The sequence below is a fragment of the Sorex fumeus genome, unplaced genomic scaffold, assembly GCF_029834395.1.
Source record: "Sorex fumeus unplaced genomic scaffold, SorFum_2.1 ptg000061l, whole genome shotgun sequence".
NCBI lineage: Eukaryota > Metazoa > Chordata > Mammalia > Eulipotyphla > Soricidae > Sorex > Sorex fumeus.
In genome coordinates this window covers 57,418,442-57,436,280 of record NW_026606118.1, presented here as the reverse complement: position 1 = coordinate 57,436,280, position 17,839 = coordinate 57,418,442, and the positions used below count along the sequence as shown (strand labels likewise).

The following is a 17,839-nucleotide window of genomic DNA, read 5'->3' as shown; positions in this document are numbered from 1 at the left end:
TTAACCCCAAAAACAGCAAAATGGAAATAGATGCCGTACGGGCTGGAGGATAGTACGGCATATTATGGGCTCTCCTTGTACACGATCAGCCTGGGTTCTATCCGCAGCACTGCATAAGGTCCCCTGAGCCCTATCAGGAGTGATCCCAGATCTCAGCCGGGAGTAAGCCTGGAGCAGAGTATGGTGAGGGCCCCCTCCCGCCAAAAAGGAGAGGGTGCAGAGAAACAGTACAGTAGTTAAGGCACTTGCCTTGCATGTGGCCTGATTTGATCCTTGCCACTGTATATGGGGTCTCTTCGGTACTACCAGCAGTGACCCCTGAGCATAGAGCCAGGAAGAACACCTGAGCACTATCAGGTGTGACCCCTAAGGCCCCCCCAAACAAAAATAATAAAAATGAATCAAATGCAGTGGTGCTGGGGTTGGATGCAGACAGTGCAGCTTTCTGGTGCCATGCTCAGGGGCCACACCCACAGCCCTGGGGGTGGAGTAAAGCCACCAAATGCAGGAATTAATGGTTTATTCCTTGAGAAAACCCCCAGCCTACCAGAAATTTTAATAATTCTTTTAAGCTGCCCCAGGCCATTCTGGGAAGTGAAGTGACTTGGCCAAGTCTTTGTTCTTTGGTTTTTCTTTGGCTTGTTTCAGTTTTGAGCCACACCCAGTGATGCTCAGGGGTTACTCCTGGCTCTGCACTCAGGAATTATGGGAGTACTCAGGAACCATATGGGATGCTGAGGATTGAACCTGGGTCAGCAACATGCAAGGCAAAGGCCCTTCCCGCTGTGCTATCTCTCTGGCCCCTACCTGGTATTCTGTGCCACGCCCATCAATACTTGGGACTTACTCCTAGCTCTGCACTCAGGGATCACTCCTGGAGGGGCTTGAGGAAACCTTATGGGGTGCTGAGGATCGAATCTGGGTCTTCTGTGCGCAAGGCAATACCCTACCCACTAGATTATTGCTCTGGTCCCAAGCTCTAGAAGAGTTTTGATAGTGCAGTAGGGATTGAAGTCCTTATCCGTTAACTCCTAGCATGGCATTCTCTGTCCTTGGCACCTTCTGATGTTTGCCCAAAGCAGAGGCCACTCTGAAGAAGGGGTTTATAGACGGGGCTGAGAAGAGAAGACAGTCTTTGCAGAGCCTGAGTTGAGGCCCCAGCGGTGTCCAGTGCTATCAGCTCCCTGAGGCCAAGTATCTCATTGTCTCAAGTTTGCCCAGCCTCTTTCCACTGCACTGTGCTGGCAGCTCACGGCCCTGCCAGCATTGCCCTCCTGCCTGTGGCAGTTCCTCTCAGCTCATTGCTGGCGAGGCCATGCCAGTGTGTGCTCTTAGACTCACAGTCATGCTGCTGTCTTAAATAATGTTCTTTTTTTGGGGGGGGGATGGGGGGGACACACACCTGGTGATGCTCAGGGCTTATTCCCAGTTCTGCACTCAGGAACCGCTCCTGGTGGTACTCAGAGGACCATATGTGGTGCTGGAGATCAAACCTGGGTCAGCTGCATGCAAAACAAGCTCCCTACCCACTGTACTCTCTCTCTGGCCCCTTATTGATGCTCTTTTCCTGGAGAAAACCTGCTCATTTCTTGGAAGCAATTTGAAGGCATAATCCACTCAGGCTGGAGATAGGAGTCTACATAGTGACAATATATCCTATTTTTTTTGTGTCATTGGGAAGCTTTTTTTGAAAACAAAATAGTTTCTATTTTATATTATGTTGTAATTCCATCCTTATTTTTTATAAATGAGGCTTGGGGAAAATGGACTGGCTTGAATTAACTGGTGAAACACATTCAAATGTGGTCTTCATGACTCTGGAGCCTTCGTGCTTTATGCTGTACAGCTTTCCTTTATCTTTTTGTCCTTGGGTCACACCTGGTGGTGTCAGGGCTTACTCGTCGTCGGCTCTGTGCTCAGGCACCACTCCTGGGCAGAGCTTGGGACCACATGGGAGTGCTAGGGATCAAATCCAGGTCAGCCACATGCAAGGCAAACGCCCTACCCACTGTATGATCACTCCAGCTCCAACACGGTAGAACTTCCTATCCCTTGTGGTTTCACTCTGAAATAATTAAGATTTGCCCTATAGAAGGTGATGGGTGGCCAGGGAACATGAGAGAGAAAATTTCACCACTAGCTAAAGGAATAAATGAAAATAAAAAATTTAAATTATCTTTTTTTTTTTTTTTTGCTTTTTGGGTCACACCCGGCGATGCACAGGGGTTATTCCTGGCTCATGCACTCAGAAATTACTCCTGGCGGTGCTCGGGGGACCATATGGGATGCTGGGAATCGAACCCCGGTTGGCTGCATGCAAGGCAAACACCCTACTTACTGCTATCGCTCCAGCCCTGATCTAAATTATCTTAACCATATTATTTCAGCTAGAATTTTGACTTTCTGTCTTTTGGGTGGTCACACTGCTGGGCGTGGGGAGATCACTCTCCAGATGCTTGGGAGAACATGTGGTGCCAGGGGTTGAATCCAGGGATCCTGCATGCAAAGCATGTGCTCCAACCTTTAAATTAGCTCCCTGCTGACAAGTGGGCCAAAAAGGTAGGGAGTGTTTTGTTTTTCTGTGGTGTCAGGGATTGCAAAACCCAGCCCTCACACCTGCAAGGCAAGTGCTTTCTACCATGAAGCTACATACCTAACCCAAGGGAGTGGGGCTTTGATACACTTTTCAGATGGAAGATACTGTAAGCCAAGTCAGCTTCCCACAAATAGTAAAGTTAAAGGCCTCCATAAACAATGCCTAGACAGCTGAAACAAAGTAATTATCTGCGTCATTTAGACACTTCCCTGATGACTTTGCATGGAGGCCCATATCATTCTGAGCTCATGAGTCCTCTCCCCAGGAATCCAGAAATTAAAAGATTAGTCACAATATTAACAAAGCCCATCTTCCCTGACAACAGACTTGCTGAGGCTTAGCCATGGACTCCCAAGGGGGAGTTGAGGAGCAGCCTCTATCCAGGGAGTGATGTTTATTTGCTGGTACTCTCTGGTCTGGACTTGAAAGTAACATGCCTCCAAGGAAGGGCAGTGTTGGTGATAGCTGATGGGAAAGTGATCTTTGTGGTGCCAGGGCTGGAACCCAGGTCCTCCCAGCAACACCCTGGCCTGGATTTATTTTTACTTTTTTCATTTACAGGCTAGTTCACTGTGATTTACCATGTTAGCAGTAATGGACATGTTTCAAGAATACAAAGTTGCCACACCCAGCACAGTAGTATCAAAGTCTTCTTACTTTGTCTCAAGGTCCCCCCTCCGACTTAGGAAATTCAACTTGACTCTCAGACTCAAGTTGACTCTCAAGGTCTCATTATTTGCCATTTTTGTATCGTTTTACTTTTTTTTTTCTTTTTGGGCCACACCTGGCAATGCTCAGGGGTTACTCCTTGCTTTGCATTCAGGAATTACTCCTGGCGGTGTTCAGGGGACCAAATGGGATGCTGGCAATCAAACCTCTCTGAGAGGGGCAGAGGAATCAAACCCGGAGCGAGTTGGTCGCATGCAAGGCAAACGTCCTACCCGCTGTGCTATCATTCCAATCCTCGTTTTACTTTCTTTATACCTAGAAAGTGATCTCTTTTTTTGTTTTTGTTTCTTTGTTTTGAGGCTACACCTGGAGCGATAGCACAGTGGTAGGGCGTTAGCCTTGCATGCGACCAACTCATTCTAGGTTTGATTCCTCCGCCCCTCTCAGAGAGCCCGGCAAGCTACTGAGAGTATCTCGCCCACAATGTAAAGCCTGGCAAGCTACCCGTGACATATTCTATATGTCAAACACAGTAACAACAGTAAAGTCTCACAATGGAGACGTTACTGGACCCGCTCGAGCAAATCGATGAACAACAGGAGGACAGTGGACAGTGCTACCTGGCAGCTCTCATAGGTTTACTCCTGGTTCTGTGCTCAGGGATCACACTTGGAGGGCTCCGAGAACCATGTGTGGTACTGCAGATCAAACCTGGGTCAGCTATGTGCAAAGCAAGCGCCCTACCCACTGTGCTCCTGACCCAGAAAGTGACCTTTAAATATCCCTTTTTTTTTGTTGTTGTTGTTTTGGCTTTTTAGGCCACACCTAGCAATCAGGTCTTACTCCTAGCTCTGCCCTATGGGATGGCAGCGATTGAACCCCGGTCTGCCCAGTGCAAGGCAGATGCCCAACCCCCTGTACTACCACTCCGGCCCCAAATATCACCTTTTTGTATCACTCTTTACACTCACTTTTCCTGTTGTCACATGACTTGCCCTAGTACCTGTCTCCATTTATGTGTACTAACCCTATGGAATGGGTAGGTAAGGAGACATCTGAGAACGCACTGAACCATCAGCAGCTGGAGAGATGGTGCTGGCCCCCCTCAGCCTGGAGAGATGGTACAGAAGGTAAGGTGCTGGCCTTGCTCACAGACATTCTTTCAATGCCAACTTTGTGTAATTACCTGAGCACTGTTCCCAAGAATCCCTCCCCCCAAAAAAAGAACAGAGACCCCCCTCATTCTACAAGATCTGATTGTGTGTGCATGGTGTGTGTGGGGGGCAGCTGTCTAATTTAAGAACCTCTCAAACTCTTCCCACAATTCTTTCTGTTTTGTTTTGAGGCCAGCCAGGTGGTACTTGGGGTTTACTACTGACTCTGTACTTAGGGATCACTCCTGGTGGAGCTCAGGGGCCCATGGGGGATGTCGAGGATGGACCCTGGGGCTGCCGCGTGCAAGGCAAGCGCCCTATCTGCTGGACTATGGTTCCGGCCTCCTTTTCAACAATTCTAAGCCCGGAAGGGACGTGACAGAAGTGAGTCGGGGTAGAAGTGAGTCCGGGTAGTGTCACAGGTTTATTGTCCTTGCCAAGCTCAGTACACGCCGGCAGTGTGGGAGGGCGGACCTGGACCGGATGGGGACCTGCCAGCGACCGCCGGCGCCTACCTGTGTGAGGGGAAACCACTCCTGCCGTGACAAGCTGTCTCCGACTGGGGGAAATGCCCAGGCTCTGAGAAGAGCAGGACCGAGAGCGCCGGGCGGGACAGAGGAGCAAAGCCGGCTCCAGCTTCCCGCCCGGTGGGGGTGGGGCTTCTGTCTCCTTGGAGACCGCGTCTCCTAGCAACCGGAGGCGTTGAGCAGGGCCGCGGGCACCATGGACGCCGAGAGCCTTCTGCTGTCGCTGGAGCTGGCGTCCGGCAGCGGGCAGGGTCTCAGCCCGGATCGCCGAGCCTCGCTGCTCACTTCCCTCCAGCTGGTTAAACGCGATTATCGCTACGATCGGGTCCTCTTCTGGGGCCGCATCCTCGGCATCGTCGCCGACTACTACATCGCCCAGGGCCTGAGCGCCGACCAGCTCGCCCCGCGCAAGACGCTGTACAGGTGGGGATTGGCGCCGGGGCGGGCGGCGGCCTCCGGAGGCTCGCTGGGGCAGAGGGGTCCGCGCGTGGAGGTCTCGAAAGGGGTGAAGCCCACCGGCTGGGCTGCGGGCGTGTCCTGGGAGTCCGCGTTGATGCGGTTGGACCTCCGCCACTGGGTGGGCGGGGCAGGCGAGGATGGGGGCGTGTCCTGGGAGTCCGCGTTGATGCGGTTGGCCCTCCGCCACTGGGTGGGCGGGGCAGGCGGGGATGGGGCGGGGTCTGGGAGTCCGCGTTGATGTGGTTGGACCTCCGCCACTGGGTGGGCGGGGAAGGCGGGGATGGGGCGGGGTCTGGGAGTCCGCGTTGATGTGGTTGGACCTCCGCCACTGGGTGGGCGGGGCAGGCGGGGATGGGGCGGGGTCTGGGAGTCCGCGTTGATGTGGTTGGACCTCCGCCACTGGGTGGGCGGGGAAGGCGGGGATGGGGCGGGGTCTGGGAGTCCGCGTTGATGTGGTTGGACCTCCGCCACTGGGTGGGCGGGGCATGCGGGGGTGGGGCGGGGTCTGGGAGTCCGCGTTGATGCGGTTGGACCTCCGCCACTGGGTGGGCGGGGCAGGCGAGGATGGGGGCGTGTCCTGGGAGTCCGCGTTGATGCGGTTGGCCCTCCGCCACTGGGTGGGCGGGGCAGGCGGGGATGGGGCGGGGTCTGGGAGTCCGCGTTGATGTGGTTGGACCTCCGCCACTGGGTGGGCGGGGCATGCGGGGGTGGGGCGGGGTCTGGGAGTACGCGTTGATGCGGTTGGACCTCCGCCCTTTGATGGGCGGGGAAGGGGCGGGGAGGGTGGCTCGGGGCATTGCTGTGGGTGGGCCCCGCGGATGGGTGGGCGGGGCTTGTAGTCGAATTGGTAGCAGGAGAAATAGCGGGTGGATTTATAGTAGAGGTCCTGGTACTGTTGGACCAGGGTGAAAGTTCCAGAATGCATGGAGGGCGGACTGGCTGTCTGTTGTTTTGGGGTTGAGGGCCACACCCAGCGGTGCTCAGGGACTATTCCTGTCCGCAGTGAGGACTCTCCTGGCGGTGTTCGAAGGGACCATACGATATTGGTGCAGATCTGATCAACCGCATCTCCCCCTTGAACTATCTCTGGAATCCATACTCTTGTTTTCGGGTCACACTATGTTTTGCTCAGAGCTTATTCCTGGCTCTACGCTCAGGGATCACACCTGACGGTGCTCTGGGGACGATATAGGCTGCCGAGGATGGAAACTGGGGCAGTTGTGTGTGAGCAAGTGCATTACCCACTGTCTTATCCCTCCGGGGCCTCACACTTTATGCAGGGGTGGGGTGGGGGCAACACTTGGCTGTGCACAGGGCTTATTCCTGGCTCTGCATTCAGGGATCACTCCTGGCAGGGCTCAGGGGACCATATGGAGTGCCTGTAATTAAACCCAGCTATGCAAGTGCAAGGAAAGAACCCTAGCAGTATAATAATGCTCTAGCCCCATAAATGTCGTTTGGATTTTTTTTTTTTTGCCAAACCCGACAGTGCTAAGGGTTTATTCCTGGCTCTGTGCTCAGACATCACTCCTGGCAGTACTTTTGGGCCCCTATGTGGTACCAGAAATTGAACCCTGGTCAGCCAAGTGAAAGGTAAGTGCCTTACCCTCTGTACTATCTCTCCAGATGTCCTCATGTTTTCTTTGGTTTGGGGAAGCCATACCCTGTAATGTTCAGGGGTCACTCCTGGTGCATCAGGGGACCATATGGGGTGCCAAGGATTGAATCTGGGTTGGCAAAGTAAGTGCCCTACCAGTACTACCACTGGTACTACCACTCAGGCCCACTCTCTGAAGAGCTCAGTTTGGATTTCAGGCCAAGGTGCTGGCTCCATCCCTTGCCAGCAGGAGCTCTGGGAAGACGTAGACAAATCTGGAATAGGAGAGAGGAAATACAGAAATGGGGGAATTTCCCTGGATGATACTGTGTAGGATCACTCCATCATTTCCCCCCTTATTACATCCCCTTCAGTGATAATGGAGGGTTTACAAAATAGTCTGTACTCGCCAATGGAGTTGGAGACTCCATTAATCTGTATCTGTGTATCAATTCACATTGATTGAATGCCTCCTGTAAACCAGAGGTTAGACCTCTGCCTCCATATTATTCACCCCCGAGGGAGGAAGACCTCCTGTAACCCAGTTATCACTGCAAGATGTGTTAAAAGTAGAACAGGGGATGGAGATAGTACGACAGGTAAAGCACTTGCTTACGTGCACTGGATTCAGTCCTCAACATCACAAAAGGTTCCCTGAGCACTGCCAGGAGTGATTTCTGAGCAAAGAGCCAGGGGTAAACCCTGAGCACAGCCAGGTATGACCCCAAAACAAAACGAAGCAAAGTTATAATAAAAGGAGAACAAAAATGAGGACCCCTGATGTGGCTCATGAGTAGAGCCCCTGTCTTGCCGGTCTGAGGTCATGCATTTGGTGTCCAGCTCTGTCACAAGCCGAGGACAATGCTTCCTGCTCCCTGGCACCACAACACGTGTTCAATAGCCAGATGTGGTAATGACAAAAAAAAAAACCTTGTGAATAAAGTCGCATGACGGGGGGCGGGGGGTGGTCTGGGCACAGCTGCCAAGTGCTTCCAAGAGGAAAAGGCATGACCCCCTACAGTGGAGGCAGCTGGAAGGCAGAGGGAGGGGGGAATGTGGGTGCGGATGCAGTGGGTGATGTGGGTGTTGTTGGCAGCCTGAACTGCATGGAGTGGAGCCTTTTGCCCCCCGCCACAGAGGAGATGGCCCAGCAGACAGCCATGGTGAAGGGCCGCTTCATGGGGGACCCCTCGCATGAGTATGAACACACTGAGATGCAGAAGATCAGAGAGGGCGATAAGGTCTTTGAAGAAGAAGTGGTGGTGAGTGGAGATGGGGGAGGCGGAGCTGGGCACCCCAAACCCAGCCAGGTAGGAACGATGGCGGCAAGTGCGAGGTTACCTCCTCCCTGGCAGGTGGGCGAGGGGGCATGGCGCTCCTGCGGCTCCGTCATCCCACACCCTCACAGTGCTATGACTGGGCACTTCGTTTGCCCGGTGGAATAGGAGAGAGGGGTGCAGCTTCAAGGGAGGGAGTGACTGGCCCCACGTTACATAGTTCCTGGGGGACAGGGTGGGAAGTAGAGGGGGCACCATAGGCAGCTCTAGAGTGGCAAGGGGAGACCCTGACCATACGGTGGGCACATGCACAGGGTCTTACATCTGAGCACAACGTGTGTGGATGTAGCTCTGTGCTCATACATTATTATTCTAAGAACACACGTCTAATGGTAACACAGTAGCACTGTCCTCCTGTTGTTCATAGGTTTGCTTGAGTGGGCCCAGTAATGTCTCCATTGTGAGACTTGTTGTTACTGTTTTTGGCATATCAATATGTCAAGGGGAGCTTTCCAGGCTCTGCTGTGTGGGTGGGATACTCTCGGTAGCTTGCTGGGCTTTCCGAGAGGGGCGGAGGAATCGAACCTGGGTCAGCTATATGGCAAGGCAAATGCCCTACTCGCTGTGCTATCGCTCCAGCCCATGTCTAATGGTATTTTTAAAATATAAAATTGGGGGAGCTGGAGGAATAGCACAGCGGGTAGGGCATTTGCCTTGCACGCAGCCAACCTAGGTTTGATTCCCAGCATCCCATATGGTCCCCTGAGCACCGCCAGGAGTAATTCCTGAGTTTCCTGAGTGCATGAACCAGGAGTAACTCCTGTGCATCTCTGGGTGTGACCCAAAAAGCAAATATATATATATATATATATATTTATATTTGGGCTGGAGCAATAGTACAGCGGGTAGGACATTTGCCTTTTATTTATTGGGGTGGGGTCACACATGGCGATGCTCAGGGGTTACTCTGACTCTGCACTCAGGAATCACTTCTGGAGGTGCTCGTGGGATCCTATGAGATGCCAGGGACCGAACCTGGGTCGTTCACGTGCAAGGCAAATGCCCTACCCACTGTACTATCGCTCCAGCCAGACCTCAGGCATTTGCCTTTCAGGTGGCCAACCCAAGGTTCAATTCCCAAAATCCCATATGTCCCCTGAACACCTCTAGGAGTGATCCCTGAGTGCAGAGTAAGGAGTAAGCCCTGAGCATCACCAGACATGCCCCCGCCCCAAAAAAATAAAAAGGAGTCATTTGGAAAAAATCCCTGAGGATTCCCAGAACTTTCTTTTTCATTTTCATGTAGGTACCATGATTTATATCACTGTTTCTGACAGAGTTTCAGGAATACTTTGTTCCACCATCACATCCTTCACCAGTGTCCCAGGGTCCCCCCTACCCACTCTGCTGTTTCCTCCATGGTATTTGGGGTCGCACCTGGCAGTGTGCAGGATGTACTCTGGGCACTGGCAGGGCTCTGGGGACTGTACACGATGATGGGGACCAAACCAGAGTCAGCAACATATAAGCCGAGTGCTGACCCGCTGTACTATTACTCTGGCCCATCTCCATGGTGCTTATGTTCTTTGTGATAAGTGCTAGTCTTATTAAATAATACTGCCACATGGGTCAAAGTTCAAAGGTATTCAAGGGTATAACATTCCCCTCATCCCTGGTCAAGTCACCTCAGCTGTCCCTCTGTATCCAGGGCTTCTTTCTGAGAGAACGCTAATGTTACAATTTTGCACACACATAGTGATGGAGTTTCACATCTTGGTACTCAAGTGCATTCTAGATACAAAGCATCACAATGCCCCAGGAGCCAGAAATGCAGCAGCCTCTCAGGGGGCCTGAGGCTCTTCACAGCAGCCCCAGGGATTTGAATAAACTGCAAACTCTCCAGGAACATCACTGAATTCAAATCACTTCCAAGAACTCTTCGCCATGCTTGGGACACAGTGCATTGCTGGCGACCAACCCCGGGGCTCTCCCAGGCAAAGTGTATGCTCCATTCTGGGGAGGTGTTACCCCAGCCCCGTTTCCTTATCAGGCTCATGAGACTCCCAGCTGACATAGACTGAAACCAGGTTCCTCGAAGACCTGGTTTCCTTACAAGTCATTGTGGCTCAGGAGCCGGAGCAATAGTACAGCTTTTGCCTTGCATACAGCTGACCCGGGTTCATTCCCCGGCATCCTCTAGGGTCTCCCTGAGTGTAGAGATGGGAGTAAGCCCTGAGCACTGCCGGGTGTTGCCCAAAGACCAAATGAATGAAGAGACAAATAACGAATATAAAAATACATGTCTCTGCTTCAAATATCTATAGTGTCAAGTGCTTATACACAAAAATGTGAAAATACCAACTTTAGTAGATGCTCACTTCCTGTTCTCCCTGTCTTTGGTTTAAAGAGGGGGCTAGGGTTTCAATTATACAATGATCAAATATTCAATTATAAAATGATCCCTCCACCAGTGCCCATTTCCCACCACCACGGATCCCAGTATCCCTCCCACACCCCATCCCCCCATCCCACCCCAAGCACAAAGATTTGTAAGTCATATATATATATATATATATATATATTTGCTCGAGCGGGCCCAGTAACGTCTCCATTGGAGACTTTGTTGTTACTGTGTCTGGCATATCGAATACTCTCGGTAGCTTGCCGGGCTCTCCAAGAGGGGCGGAGGAATCGAACTCGGGTCGGCCATGTTGGCCGCTTGTAAGGCGAACGCCCTACCCGCTGTGCTGGCTGGAGTGATAGCACAGCTTTACCATATATATATATATATATATATATATATATATATATATATATATGGTAAAGGCCCTCCCGTTGATCGTCGATTTGCTCGAGCGGGCCCAGTAACGTCTCCATTGGAGACTTTGTTGTTACTGTGTCTGGCATATGGAATACTCTCGGTAGCTTGCCGGGCTCTCCGAGAGGGGCGGAGGAATCGAACTCGGGTCGGCCATGTTGGCCGCTTGTAAGGCAAACGCCCTACCGCTGTGCTATTGCTCCAGCCCATATATATATAAATTCACTTTAAAAATTGGAGGTGGGGAATGGCTACTGGTGGAGGGATGGGTACTCAATCATTGTATAACTGAACCTCCAGCACATAAATTTATGTCTACAACTGTACCTCATGGTGTTTCACTAATAAAAAAATTTTTACAAAGTGGGGGCTACATTCTGAGGTGCGTAGGGGCTATGCCCAGTGTACTGTGTGAGGTCGCTCCTTTTGGTACTCAGACAGAACCTGACCCTTCTATGTGTAAAGCACGTTCTTTGGCCCTTTGTGCTCTCTCCCCAGCCCTTAAATATTAACTTTGCTTTTGGGGCCACCCCTGGTGATGCTCAGGGGTTTCTCCCGGCTCTGCACTCAGTGATCACTCCTGGCAGGGCTGGGGGTAGGAGGGGCGTTGGAGTTGGAGGGCATATTGGGGGGTCAGGTTTCAGACCCAGGTCTCTACATGCTAGGTGAGCACCCTCCCCCCTGTACTACCCGGTCTTCACCTCTTTCTTTTTCTAAGTGATTCTTTTTCCTACCTGCTGTACTCCTGCTCCAGATCCAGGCTTGATTGATTTTTATATTTTTTCTCTTCTTTTGGTCACACCCAGTGCTTAGGACTCACTTCTGCTCTGCTCAGGGTTCACTCCTGGTGGTGCACAGGTGTCATATGTGGTGCTGGGGATCGAACCCGGGTCAGCCACGTTTAAGGCAATTACTGTCACCACTGTACTATCGCTCTCACCTGCTTATATTAGTAGCACTGCCCTCCCGTTGTTCATCGATTTGTTTGAGCGGGCCCAGTAACGTCTGCATCATGAGACTTGTTGTTACTGTGTTTGACATATCAAATACATCATGGGTAGCTTACCAGGCTTTGCCGTGCAGGCGAGATACTCTCGGTAGCACAGCGGGTAGGGCGTTTGCCTTGCATGCAGCCCACACTGCTGACCTGAGTTTAATTCCTCCACCCCTCTCACCTTGTATATATAAATATATATATTAAATATGTACTTAAAAGCAAAATAAGTGAATACAGCGTGAAGAGTGGGGGCAGCCCTCTGGGAGTCCCCCGTGAGGTTGTGTCCCTTGAGAGAGGTTAGGGGAAGCCCTTGCTGGGGGACCCCTGCGATGCCAGGATCACACCTCGACGCATTCCTGCATGCAGAGTATCGCTCGGCCACGGAGATAGCCCTCCCAACCCTTAAGGATGCTGTGACTGGCGGGGCAGAGGTTGGGGCTCTCCTGGGCAGTGCCTCACAGTGCAGAGCCCGGGCGGGCAGCGGCGGTGGGCTCTCTGAGGGCCCAGCTTCCAGCGGGGCTCGTGTTCCGTGTTCCCAGGTCCAGGTGAAGGAAGAGACCCGCTTGGTGACTGTCATCGACCAGATTGACAAGGAGGTGGCGATCACTCCGCGCGGCGCGCTCTTTAAGACCCCTCTGGGACCCGTCCATGTCAATCGGACCTTTGAGGGTGAGTTCTCTGGGGTCCCTCTCCAGGACAGGACTGCCCCTTCCCTTGGAGGGCCAGGAAGGCGGCACCGAGAGTCAAGAGTGCGGGAGGCCTGGTCCTGATCCCGGGCACCAGGAGGCTCCCCTGAGCACCATCTGGTGTAGCCCACCAGGCCAAAAGAAATACGTGCAGAAGAAACAGCGCCTGTCACCTCGCTTGGAAGGCTGTGTCCCGTGGCCTGGCGTGGTGGCTGGCACTGGCTACAAGTCCCTGAGCTCTTCTGTCCGAGGGGTGGGATGGTGTTTGGGCTTTGCATAGGTCTGGTGGACTCACGATCCCCCGCCCACTTCTCCTGACCGCCGTGCATGCAAACGCTGGTGGTTTGGGCCCAGGGAAATCCACGTCCCTCTTCTCTGCTGCTGCCTGTGCCCTTTCCGAGCTCCTCTCCTGAGCACAGAGTGGGTACCGTGGGATGGGGGTGGGCATCTGAGGCTCCCTGTCTGCCCCCTCCCCCGCCCGCTTCTCCAGGACTCTCCTTGTCAGAAGCCAAGAAGCTCAGTTCCTACTTCCACTTCCGGGAACCCATCGAACTGAAGAACAAGACCCTGCTGGAGAAGGCCGACCTGGACCCCTCTCTGGATTTCCTGGATTCCCTGGAGTACGATATCCCCAAAGGTCAGTTCATGGACTCCGGCTTGTTGTCCCAGGTCACAGTGGGGGGCCCAGGTGCTGCCACCTGCCATTTTTCAAGGAGAGTGGAACCTCAGGCCTGGGTGGAAATGGGCAGCTCCCAGGTCCAGAGAGATCTCAGCCCTGAGGAAACATCCCACCAACGCTGGTGAATGGCCACAGGTGCCACTGCCTCCCAAGTGCCTTGACACACAGGAAGTTGCTCAGCATCTTCGTATGTTGTGTCAGGGATCGGACCCAGGCCAGGGTCTCAAAGGCCAGAGACGTGCTTCTTGGCTGAAGTCGGCTCCCCAGCTCCTCAGTGTTTCTTTGGATGACTTTCACTGTGTGTTGTGGGCCCTTTCTCAGGATTTTTTTTTTTTCTTTTCGGGTCACACTGGCAATGCTCAGGGGTTACTCCTGGCACTGCACTCAGGAATCCTGGCGGTGCTCAGGGGACCATATGGGATGCCGGGCCCTGAACCTGAGTCAGCTGTGTGCAAGGCAAACGCCGCTCCCGCTGTACTATCGCTCTGGCCCCAGGACTTTTTTTCCTCCCCCCCCCCCCCCCCCCCGCCACTCTCTAATCTGTTTCCTGGATGTCCCTGTATAGCTGTATCATTTCCGGTCTCCACTCCACCACCGGGAGGGCACTGCGAGGGGCTGTGAGCCACCCCCCTGGGCAGGAACAGAGGGTGGGGTGGGAGGACAGAGGTGGCTCTGGAACCAGATGTGGGTCCGAACCTTCAATCAGTAGCTGGGCAACCCAGCATCTCCTGGATTCCTCACAGTTGGTCGTGGGGGGCAGTCACGCCTGCTCCATGCTGGGAGGGGGTCACTCCTGGTGCTGGTGGCAAAGCACGCGGCCTGTTGAGCTCTCCCCCCTACCTCAGTTTCCTCCTTGTTCTGCGTGGAGTTTGCGGGCAATACCAGCTGGGCTCAGGGATCTTTCTGGAAGTGCTCAGGGGGCCAAATGGTGTTGGGATTCGAACCTGGCATGCAAGGAACGCACCTTAAGCCCTGTAACCATCTTTCCAGCCCGTTTCCTTCTTTCATAAGGGGGGGAATCACGATATTCTCTACCCCATGGGGTTGTTAGGAGAATTAACGAAGTGAACAGATACAAAATGCTGACCATCATGGCCAGCAGGCAGTGAGGGGCCCACTACAGAGGAACCATCACTGCCGGCATTTTTACACTCAAGGGGGCCTTGCAGGTCTTGGCTGGTGGTGGGTGCAGAGGGGGCTGGTGACAGGGTATGTGCGGGTGTGTGTGTGCATGTATGGATGGGGGAGGGGCAAACTCGGGAGCAGGAGGCCATTCCAGGGGCTCTGCAGCGGCCTCCCCCTGAGTTGAGGGATGAGCACTGAGTGGGTCAGAGTCGCCAGTGAGGAATGGCCATGCACGGGGGCGGGAGTGCAGCCGAGCTCAGAAAGGGACCCCTGGGAGAGATTTATGGGGCGGATATCAGACGCCGTTTCCCAGACCCGTTATCTGTTCCAACTGTGTTCCTTGCCAGGATCTGGAGGGGCTGCACATCCCGCCGATAAAGGCAGCCAGGACCGTGGCGATGGGACCCCGCGCCAGGACCGGAGGGTGGGCTTAGAAGTCTCTTCATGACCCTCACCTGGGGGGCAGCTGCCCGGCCTCGCTGCCGAGGCTCCCCGCTCCAGTGCTGGGTGATTGATGGGCCAGCACTGATGGTCACCAAGACCAGGAGGGATGTGGTCAAGGTCACCCCGAACCCTCCTAAGCCATCCTGTCGTGGCCCGTGCCTGCGGTGTGGGGGACAGAGCTGTCCTCCTGGCAGACACCGTGGCCAGGCACGAGGGCAGGCGGCCAGCGAGCTAGGTCGCGTGGGCCATGTGCTCCACAGCCTGTCACTCCATCTGCCAACAGCCAGCAAAGGAAGCTAATGCGGGGGCGTGGAACCCAGGACCCAGAAGAGTGAGGGAGCAGAACAGGGGCAGGGGTTGTGCAGGGCAGGCCCACCCTGCCGGCCATCCATGCTGGGGTCGGTCCCTCCCAAGGCAGCTGGCGGCAGTGCACAATGCAGACAGCAGAGGGCGCCAAGGGGTCAGCTCTGGTGGCTGGGAGCACCGGGCTTTGCAGAGCGGTGGGAACCAGGAGGCACCATCAGCCTCTGGGTGTCCCCAGCCCAACGCGCCAGCGGCAGGAAGCCCAAGCTTTGGGCACCCTCACAAAGCAGAGCTGTGGCAAGGCAGTGGGAGGCGTTGCTCAGGGGAGACGTGGGCCTGAAGCGGACAGCACACACTGCTTCTCAGCCTAAGAGGCGGCGGTCCCGGCAGCTGCAGAAAAAAAAAGGGGTGACAGGGCCAGCCAGTGGCTGGCTTCCCCGGTAGCCGCTACGTGACTCTGGGCACGTCGGAAGCCCGCGTGTTTCCTGGGCAACCAGCTGAGCAGGGACAGGGAGAGGCGGCCAGGAGTGTGACAGGAATGCGAGGAAGCAGCAGTGCAGTCCCTTGGCCCCGGGTGTGTGGAGGGGAGCCCCTGCAGATGGCGCCGAGCTGGCAAGGGGTGGCCAACCGTGCTCGGAGTGCTGGTGAGCTCTGAGGGACCAGAAAGGATGAAGGCTGGATGCCACCTCCCAGCCAGGGGCAGAGGGGCATGATGTGGGCTCTGTGGGCAGGGCGGGTGGACATCTTCCCAGAGTCCCCAACACAGTCCCCCCACCATGCCCCGGGAAAGGGCAGGCTCCGAGGGGGAGGTGGCAGACCGGGGCAATACCCGCGGCCTGCAGGCAGGAAAGGCTGATCCTCCTGAGCAGAGCCCGCAAAGCCTGGCCTTGACCCTGGGACCCAGGGCCCTCTTCAGGAGCTTCCTCAGGGCTGGAGGGTACTTGCCTCCACACACTAACCTGGGCACTATCCCTGGCACCCCACAGGATTAATTCCTGAGAGTGTCGTCCTAAACCCATCCCCCGCCCCAAAGTTTCTTAAAGGCCGGAGAGATGCTCAGTGGGTTTGAATGTGATGGGCGTGGCTGCCTCCCACCACACTGAGCATGGCCCCCCCCCAAAAAAAAAACGTTTACCAGGGGCCTCCTCAGAACTGCAGGGAACCCGCCAGGCCACTGCCAGCAATGCAGACCCACTAGTCTGATGCTGAGATCCCCCGGGACAGTCCCAGCTCCTTCGATTTTGGGTTTCCAGCAGCGGTGATCAGGGAGCCACAGGACACGAGGGACCAAGTCCTGGGCCTCCTGCAGGCGGTCCATGTGCCACTGCGTAGAGGGCAGTGGGCTGTGGCAGTGGCTGCACGGTGCCCAGGGGGCTGTCAGGCGGCTCAGCCACATGCTGACCTGGGCGGGGTGAGCTGCCACCCTGGCCCGGGGTCCTGGGCTCAGACGCAGGGTGGGCCAGGAGGCAGCTGGGCGTGGAGTGGCCGGGTGGCCCGTGGGAAGTGGGGCTGGTGGGAGCCAGCAGTCGGGCCGTGCTGGCAGCCGATGAAGGCCTCCGTGCGCTCTGCAGCGCTGGCCGGCCGGCACCAGAACCTTCAAAGCGTTTGCCTTTCTGGCAGGGCCGGGCGGGGAGAGGCCTCAGCGCGGGGAATCGGAGCCCCAGATCTGCATCCAGAGGCGATTTTCCCAGGCTCCTTCCTCCCACACAGCGGCTCCCTCCCTCGGCCCTGGAGCTGGACCAGGCCCTTCCCGCCAAGCCCTCAAGGCTGCGCGGCTCAGCCCCAGGCCGCGCTGCTCCTGTCGGAGGAACAGAAACCAGGGCAGAACCCGGGGCGGACAAAGGCGCACTCGAGGCCACCCCAGTTCCTCCCACCCAGGACGAGCTACTGAGCCTCCGAGCAGAGACTTCTGGGGCTGGACGGCTGGTGTGTGTGTGTGTGGGGACGCCTGCAATTGAAGGTGACCCCTGGTGAGGGAGAAGCTGTCCTGGAGTGCCGCCTGGCCCCGCTCACCACCCTGCCCTCCCTGCTGCCTCCCCCCAGGGTCCTGGAGCATCCAGATGGAGAAAGGCAACGCCCTGGTGGTCCTGCGCAGCCTGCTCTGGCCGGGCCTCACCTTCTACCACACTCCGCACACCAAGAACTGCGGCTACATCTATGTGGGCACCGGCGAGAAGAACATCGACCTGCCCTTCATGTTGTAGGGGAGTGTGTGTGTGGGGGGCGGGGCAGCAGCCTGGGGATCTCTCGTGTCGAGTCCAAACAGGATTCCCATAAAGCTCAGGGAATTAGGTTCCCTCTGGACTATGCTTCCGAGAGGCTGAGTGGGGGGAACAGCACGCACGAGGCAGCAGAGGGCTGGGGCGCTTGGGCGTGGAGGAGCTGCTTGACGGGCCTGGGAACTTGCTGCCGTTGCATCCAGGGGACCCGCGCAGGAAGTCTGCGAACCGGCCCGAAGTAGCCCATAGCCTCCCCCCCACCTCCACCCCACAGCGGCGAGCACACACC

General features: G+C 55.2%; 1 protein-coding gene across 1 annotated transcript; it reads left to right on the top strand.

The window, feature by feature from the left end:
• The first annotated feature begins 5,038 nt into the window (after positions 1-5,038).
• Positions 5,039-17,535, top strand: RSPH9 (radial spoke head component 9). Its single transcript, XM_056125971.1, has 5 exons — positions 5,039-5,369; positions 8,099-8,264; positions 12,634-12,763; positions 13,271-13,417; positions 17,375-17,535. Exons 1-5 carry the CDS (start codon positions 5,143-5,145, stop codon positions 17,533-17,535), a joined length of 831 nt encoding a protein of 276 aa, XP_055981946.1. The 5' UTR covers positions 5,039-5,142.
• Positions 17,536-17,839: the final 304 nt, after the last annotated feature.

Excerpts from the sequence above, each read along its gene's own strand:
- RSPH9 (XM_056125971.1), top strand. The coding sequence starts at position 5,143 with ATGGACGCCGAGAGCCTTCTGCTGTCGCTGGAGCTGGCGTCCGGCAGC. Across the intron at positions 8,265-12,633 it reads TCTTTGAAGAAGAAGTGGTG|GTCCAGGTGAAGGAAGAGAC; the intron begins GTGAGTGGAGAT and ends CCGTGTTCCCAG. Across the intron at positions 12,764-13,270 it reads TGTCAATCGGACCTTTGAGG|GACTCTCCTTGTCAGAAGCC; the intron begins GTGAGTTCTCTG and ends CCGCTTCTCCAG.